The 7773-nt window shown below is 55.8% G+C and overlaps 1 protein-coding gene across 1 annotated transcript; it reads right to left on the minus strand.

Moving 5' to 3' along the window:
* Window positions 1-1545: 1545 nt before the first annotated feature.
* Window positions 1546-6737, minus strand: RPL13 (ribosomal protein L13). The gene is made up of 6 exons (XM_015639865.3): window positions 6626-6737; window positions 6341-6453; window positions 5389-5530; window positions 3888-4061; window positions 2546-2602; window positions 1546-1746 (listed from the first exon to the last, which is right to left on the minus strand). Exons 2-6 carry the CDS (start codon window positions 6442-6444, stop codon window positions 1588-1590), a joined length of 636 nt encoding a protein of 211 aa, XP_015495351.1. The 5' UTR covers window positions 6445-6453; window positions 6626-6737; the 3' UTR covers window positions 1546-1587.
* Between the last annotated feature and the right edge of the window lie 1036 nt (window positions 6738-7773).

Consider the following 7773-nt stretch of genomic DNA (forward strand, 5'->3'; position numbering starts at 1 on the left):
ACTCAAGCTGCAGCTCGGGAGCGGAGCCCTAAGAGGGAGATGGATGACAAGCTCCGTTAACTGCTTCGCTGCCGGCTCCGGAGCGGAGCCCACCCTGTTGAGGTCCCCAGGGTCCCCAACACCGCTGGCTGTGCCAGGACAGGAACTCTCGCCCCAAATGAGACTCCCTGGCACAGCCACAGCCCCCCACCCTCCCCAGCTGCTCCCCTGGGGTACCCGAGGCCACCTTGGTCCTGGCACCCCACACTCTGAGCCAACAGCCCAAGCACCAGGGCGGGGTCCCCCAAACCCTCCGGGTGCCCTCCCCACATGCTGGAGCATCCAGACCCACATTCCCTGCACACGGAGCCCCACATGCTGAGCCCCCAGCTCGGGACCCCCTCCCACCCCTGTCCCGCCAGCACTGCTGCTTGACTGCGGTGCTGTCAACCCAGCTTTAGGGAAGATGATGTAATTAGCTCAAATTTGGAGGGATTAAAATGCAGATAGGGCTAACAAGCACGAGGGCAGCGCAGGGCCCGGGCTTCGGGAGCTAATCCCCAGCCTGTCTGGCAGAAATAGGCCACTCTCCTCCCCACTCCCCGCACAGCCCGGCTCGGTGGGGCAGGAGGCACGGGACACAGCGGGACACCTCACCGGGCACACCTTGCCTCTTTGAACCGCCCAGATCCACGCAGCTGTGCCAGGGCTCCAGCACCGAGTGCCCCACCTCATCCCATCCCATCCTTCCCAGAACTCATCAATGGGCTGGCCGAGTGCTCCTGGAGCAGCTCTGGTGCCACCAACACATCCCAGTGACCCCTCAGCCCCCTGCCCAGGCACAGCCAGACCCTGGCATCCAAACAGCCACAAGGACCTGCCAGAACCCCGTTTCTCCTGTGGTGCCACTTGAAGTATCACAGAATCACTTGGGTTGCGAAGACTCTAAGTTCAGTTCACCCTCTTCCCAGCACTGCTGAGGCCACCACAGTGGCCCCAAGTGCCACACCTACCATGGGACAGCCTTTAAGCCATGAAGAAATAGCTAAAAGGGCCCCAAAACTGTAGCAGGGGCTCAGCCAAGGGCCAGGAGTGCCAGATGGCAGAGAAGCAGAGTCCAGCCCTGGGACTCTGCTCCATCCAAGGCCAGCTGAAGGGCTGGGCCACACCTTGCTCCTGCTGTAGCCCCCCAAAAGCAAGGAAAGATCCCCATGTGGGCAGCACCTGAATGACCCTCACCATGACACCCAACTTGTACAGCTTTGCCTCACAGAGAAGTGTGGAAATCGTCAAACCAGGAATACTGGCATGAAAGGCAGGGAAGGGGGCAGCAGAAAAAGCTGCCAAAAACCCCTAAAGCCCCTCAGAATCAGAGCAGAAGGCAGCCCAGGCTGCAGCCCTGCCAAGGCAGAGGAGTGGGCACAAGGCAGGTGTTTAACTCGCTTCCAGGGAAATGTGGAGCCTCCAATCACAGCAAACGAGGCTTCCCACGCTCGAACACATCCCTGTACCGCCACGGGCACACGGCTCCGCTCCGTACATGTGCCCCAAAACCACAGCACACTCGGCTCTCTACGGCTTTTTATTGACAGTTCTGGGGAGAACAGTTCATTTCTTCTTCTCCACGTCCTGCTCCGCCGCTTCCTTGGCGCGCTTGGCGCGGATGCCGAAGAGGCGGGCGTTGGCCCGGGCCATGCGAAGGCTGGCAAAGGCCTTGAAGTTCTTCTCATCTTCTGAGATGACACGCGCCTTCTCCCGCTTGAAAACCTGCAGAGAGAGCGCCAGACAGTCACAGCCTGCCCCTCGGAGCCCTGCTGCTTCCCACAGTTATCCCAGCGAGGAGCAGAGCGGAGCGCTCGTGCCATCTACAGGCCCTGCCCTCAGCCTGCTCCGTTCCCGCTGGCTCCTCGTGCTCCAGCAAGGAGTACACTGGAGCAGGAATACAAACAAGCACCACGGGAAACCTGAGGTAGGTTTCACAGAATTGCAGCACTGTTAAGGTTGGCAAAGACCTTTAATAGCAAGCCCAACCGTCAGCCCAGCACCACCATTGTTACCACTAACCACGTCCTCAAGTGCCACGTCTACCTGTTTTCTGAACTTGCAAGGGTGAGGATTCCACCACTGCCCTGTGCAGCTGCATGGACAGCCTGATCCATGGAGCCATTTTCCTAATATCCAACCTAAACCTCCCCTGGCACAGCCTGAGGCTGCTTCCTCTCCTGTCACTTGTCACCTGAGAGGAGAGCCCGACCCTCCTCCCTGCTCCACCCTCCTGTCAGGGAGCTGTAGGGAATGACCAGAGGTTTGTGACACTAGTGAGAGCAGAGAGGATCTAGGGACAAACGGTGACCACAGAACCTGCCTGTGCACTCCTACCCCAGCTAAACCCAAAGCACCCTCAATTTCACAGTTCTCTCAAAGACTAATTCCTGGGGGTTTTTTGATCCAGGATGTGCAATGCCTGGAGACAGCCACCCTGAAGCTGCGAGACAGCAAAGAGAGAACCCTCTCCCCAATCAACCTCAATCACATCACACAGAGAACAGGATTAAATGACACTTACATTCTTGATGGGCATAACAGGTCCTGTGAGCTGAGTGGCCATCTTGAGTTCCTCTGGCTGCACAACAGAAGATGAGAACGTTAGAAGAACAGAATTTAAACTTCTCTGGCTAAAATCTCAGCTATAGCACAGTCTGTATATGCAGGTACCCAGCTTAAACGTGGTGCTAATGATCCTGACAGGAGCTTTAACACCAAACGGTAACGAGCACAGCACTTCAGAAAATTTGGCACTGATGAGCTGCACTGGCAACCCACGCTGTGCCCAAATCCGGCCAGAGCAGCAGCGGCCCTCAGCTCTGCCAGCTGGGACAGCTTTGACACCAACTGTGCTGTTCTCAATTTACACAGGATCACAAGATCACCTAGGCTGGAAAGATCTCTATCATTATCAAGTCCAACCTCTGCCTGATTCCCACCCTGTCACCAGCCCAGAGCACTGAGTGCCACATCCATTCCCTCCCTGGACACCTCCAGGGATGGGGACTCCAAACCTCTCTGGGCAGCTCTTTCCAATGTCTGACCACCCTTTCCAGGAAGCAATTCCTGATATCCAACCTGAACCACCCTCCCTGGTACAAACTGAAGCCATTCCCTGAGCCTCCTTTTCTCTAGGCGGAGCCCCCACAGCTCATGTACACCCAACACGTTTCTCAGCAACTCCTTCCCAGGTTGATTCCAGCTTTTTGTCAGAGCACTTCATCAGACAAGGATAACTGAACGTTTACTGAGTACAAGTGACTTCCAGCAAAAACATCTGAATCAGTGTTTCAGCTCGAGGCCCTTCCTCCCTGCTCTGAAGATGGAGTTAAGCAGCTTGGAGCTGCCAGATTCCCCACAAGATAGGAGGACAGTCTGAACTCAACCTTGTGTTCCCTGGATCTACTGGCAGCAGAACCAGGGAACACAGCTCTGCTCTGATCCTGGAGAGGTTTTAATGAAAACCATTTTTGAATGTCAATAACAATTGCCTTCTGGAGCCTGCCTGGCACACAGCTCTGGAGCCACTCACAGCCTGTCCCTCAGCCTTCCACTGGCAGGACTGACTCCAAGGGCAATTTCCAGCCCTTGTGACAATTTAGCTCTCTAAACCAAAACTCAACTGGCTGAGTAAGGATCAAAGCTCCAGCAATCAGCACCAAAACATGCCAGCAGCTGCTCAGCCAAATGCCTGGCTATAGTGCCACTGCAACCCAGAGTGCCTCGTTAGACTTGACCCTGCCAGGCCTGGCCTTGTGCCAGGCCCAGAACCATGGGGTTCCTATGATGGGAGAAGGCTCAGGAGCTCTGTCTGACACCAAACCACGCAGAACAGGACACATTTCCAGCAGTCAGACACTCACAGAGCTGTCTCCCTTCTTGGGCATGGCTGGCTTCCTCGGGAAGAGGATGAGCTTGGAGTGGTACTCCTTCAGCCTCTGCACGTTGGCCTGCAGGGACTCGGTGGACTTGTTCCGTCTCCGCGGATCCACGGAGATCCCAATAGTCCGGGCAAACTTCTTGTTGATGCCAGCAAGCTGAGGAGAGAGAAGAGTGGTGTCAGCATGATCCCACCAGCCAGGCAGGGATCCAAGCACAGCCAGCAGGGATGCAGGGTCTGGAGAAAGGCTGAGGGCATCAGCTGAGGGAACAACTACACCAACAAAGGGTGTCCTGGTGAATCTTGGTGCTTAAAATGTTCCTCAGGCTGATTTTTGCAGGTGGATTTCCCTAGAAGAGCAAAGTGCACCCCCTGTGGGACACATTTAACCTTGGATTCAGACGTTTCTGAGTCAGCTCATGGACAGCTCTGGCTCACTGAATACTAGGAGCTGCATTACATCAGGATTTTTTCCCTAACCATCTGAAACAACATTAAACAATTATTTTTTTTTACTAACTTAAACAAAAAACTCATTTTCATTTTGAAGACTAACAGCTGCATCCTACTTTGTGTTCTGCCATTACCCCAAAATTAAAGAAAATAAGTAATTAAGTATTTGGCACCCAGAAGAACAATTTCCCTGTCTCAGTGCACCAATTTCAGTTATAAATGTTTTAATTAAGACACTGAACCAGGCACAGAGGCAGTTGGTGGCTGTCAGTGAGTCCTGATGTAGAATCTGATCACAGATACACAGTGGGCAGCCCTGCAGACCAGCTCAGCACACCTGGGCAGCTCACAGGGACAAGGAATGGAGAACAGGAAACACTTCCCACATTAATCCAGCTGTTTGGACTAATCCAACTATTATTACCCTGAGAAGCTGTGCTGAATGGTTCTTCCTCCTGGTACAATATCCCTTGCTACTCTTAAAACTAAATTGAGCTGGGTTTATTTGGTCCTCAACATGGAAACATTGGCTAAAATATTTAGAATTAGCACAAAAATGTTTCATAAAGAAACAATTTAACAAAGGTGATCTTAATCTTCCCATTCCCCCAAAAAAGTTTAGGAGCCTCAAGGCTGTTTTAGAATTCAAATTTCATAGAACCTCTGAATAGGCTGGGTCGGAAGAGACTTTAAAGATCTTTTCAAAGGGTAGGGACACCTTCCACTATCTCAGGTTCTCCAAGCCCTGTCCAACCTGGCCTTGGGCACTTCCAAGGATGGGGCAGCCACAGCTCCTTAGGGCACTCTGTGCCAGGGCCTGACCACCCTCACAGGGAATAATTTATTCTGTGTATCCAACCTTGATTTCCCCTATTTCAGCTCGATTTTAATGGAATTTTAAATGACAGTCTGACCAGATAAACAGACATTTACCTTATGTACACACCTGAGGAAGTCACCTTGTGCAGGACAGGAGAAGCAGCTGAGCTCAGACTTTATTATAATTTTTTGAACTGATGCTCTGTACTTACTTTAAGCTCCTCCAGGCTGAAGCCTCTGCCAGCACGGACTTTTTTGTGGTATCTGATTGTAGGGCACCTCACGATGGGCCGGATGGGCCCAGCCACGGGGCGGGGGGCGATGCGGCGAGCCTTGGCCTGGCGAGCCTTCCTCCTGGAATGGCAGGATCACACCATCCTTCAGCGTGGGAATTACCTCTGAGTCACTGAGTCCAACCTGTGTCTGACCCCCACATTATCCCCACTGGGTGCAGCATCCAGCCCTTCCTTGGGACAGCCCCAGGGATGGGGACGCCAAACCTCCCTGAGCAGCCCCTGCCAAGGCCTGACTTCCCTTTCCAGGAAGAAATTCCTCCTGATGCCCAACCGGAGCCTCCTGCAGCACAGCTTGAGGCTGTTCCCTCTCCTCCTGTCCCTGTTCCTTGGCAGCAGAGCCCAGACCCCCCTGGCTGTCCCCTCCTGTGCCTCCTTGTCTCCAGGCTGAGGAGATCCCCAGATGCTCCTGGTGCTCCAGACCCTTCCCAGCTCCATTCCCTTCTCTAGACACATCCCAGCTCCTCAATGTCTTGCACTGAGGAACCAAACATAACCTCAGAGTCCCAGGTGTGCATCAGCAGTGCCAGCACAGGGGACAGACACTGCCCCGCTCCTGCTGCTCACACCACGGCTGGTCCAACCCAAGTGTCACTAGCCTCCTGCCCACCTGTGACAGCCACGGCATCTCTATCGCCTGTGCCACTCCTGCCCTCGCAGGGAGGCATCTCCTGCTGCCCTGAGCGGCCGCTGCCATCAGAGACCCAGGGAAGAGCGTTCATCACTGTGGATGCAGCGATTCCGGAGATGTCTCATCACTTGGCTGCGGCTGGCAGCGGCTCGCCCCGACCGGGGAACGTCTATAAACAAATCCACGGCGCCCTGGCTTCGGAAGCCGCCCCGCAGCAGCCGGGAAAGCTCCGGGACTCACCTGCGGAGCTTGCGGGCGGGCTGGTTGAACCAGGTGGCGACTCGGCGCTGCCAGTCCTTGTGGAAGTGGGGCTTCAGGATCATCCCATTGCGGCTGGGCGCCATGGCTGCGGCCTGCGGACACGGGCACGGTTAACGCGGGGACACCCGACACGCCCCCAAGCCCATGCCCGGCCCCATCGGCGCCCCCGGAGCCTCCCCCACGGCCCCGTGCGAGGCTGTGGCGGCGGCGAGCGCGGCCCCGGCGGGCGGATGGTGGCGGATGGAGCCCCCGGCCCTCACTCACCTCCCGCCACGACAATGGCGACCGGAAAGGAAGCGCTGGCGCGGCGGCACCGGAAGTGCCCCGGCGGCGACCAATGGGCAGCGCGGGAGCGGCACGAAAGGGGCAGGGCCAGCGAGGGGCGGTAGCGATTTAAAGGGGCCGCGCACAGCGGCGCGAACGGGGACACGCGGGGACACACACACACGGGACACACACACGCGGGGACACACACACGCGGGGACACACACACGCGGGGACACAGGACCGCAGCCAGGCTCGATCGGCAGCAGCAGCTCGGTGCCCCCTCCGTGCCCAGCAGCTCCTGGGCAGGGGAATGGGACGGACACTGGGCAGGAGTTGCGTGGATCCCAAATCCCCGAGGAACCCCCATCCAAGCCTAGGGCAGGATCCCTGCTCCCCGCCCTTCTGGGGCAGCAGCATTATCTCCCATGAAGCAGGAGAGGGAGGGGGGAATTCTGTGCCCCTGGGCAGTTGCCAGGTGCCACAGCAGTGGGATCCACAGCCTTTGCCTGGGAACAATGGCACAGCGGTGCTGGCAGCACCCCAAAAGCCACCAAGGACCCTGTGCTGTGCCCCCACTGCACCACTCCCACCCTCACCTCCACAGAAATGAACTCCCCTCCCTACAAAGGTTTTGTGAGTTATTAAAATAAAAGAACACTTAAAATTTCATCTGCTGCTGGAAAGGAAATTTGAAGAGTGAGACTGGGAAGCAACAAACAAGTTTGGAATTTAAACATCCAGACAGCAACATCCAAAATGTAAAAAACTACTTGTGTCCCTGAACTCAAGGGAAATCACTCCCCAGGTACTGAGAAACCCCAGGGCACGAGCTGGGACAGGGGAGAAGACACAGTGCAGAACATCTTCACGTTCTCAGGGAAGTGGGAGGCTCCCAGCTCCAGCCTGACCCGGAACAGGAGCCTGGGACTGTGACAAAGGCCCTGGGAGCTGTCAGAGCACAGGCTTGGGCTGGGGTCTCTCAGCTCACAGACAGTCCTGAAGGAATAACTCCAGACAATAACCCTTCCTAAAAGATGCAGCCAGCCAGGGCACTGCAGGCAGCAACAACCACTTTAATGCTTTCTCTGATGAACACCAGACAACCCTGTCTGCAGGGCCCGTTTTGCAGCAGCCAAGAGGATGAA

The sequence above is a fragment of the Parus major genome, chromosome 11 (genome assembly GCF_001522545.3).
Source record: "Parus major isolate Abel chromosome 11, Parus_major1.1, whole genome shotgun sequence".
In the NCBI taxonomy this organism is placed as follows: domain Eukaryota; kingdom Metazoa; phylum Chordata; class Aves; order Passeriformes; family Paridae; genus Parus; species Parus major.

Coding starts and splice junctions, on each gene's coding strand:
- RPL13 (XM_015639865.3), bottom strand. CDS start 6,444: ATGGCGCCCAGCCGCAATGGGATGATCCTGAAGCCCCACTTCCACAAG. Junction 4,062..5,388: donor TCAGCCTGGAGGAGCTTAAA/GTAAGTACAGAG, acceptor CTCTCTCCTCAG/CTTGCTGGCATCAACAAGAA. Junction 2,603..3,887: donor CCAAGAAGGGAGACAGCTCT/GTGAGTGTCTGA, acceptor TCTGTTGTGCAG/CCAGAGGAACTCAAGATGGC.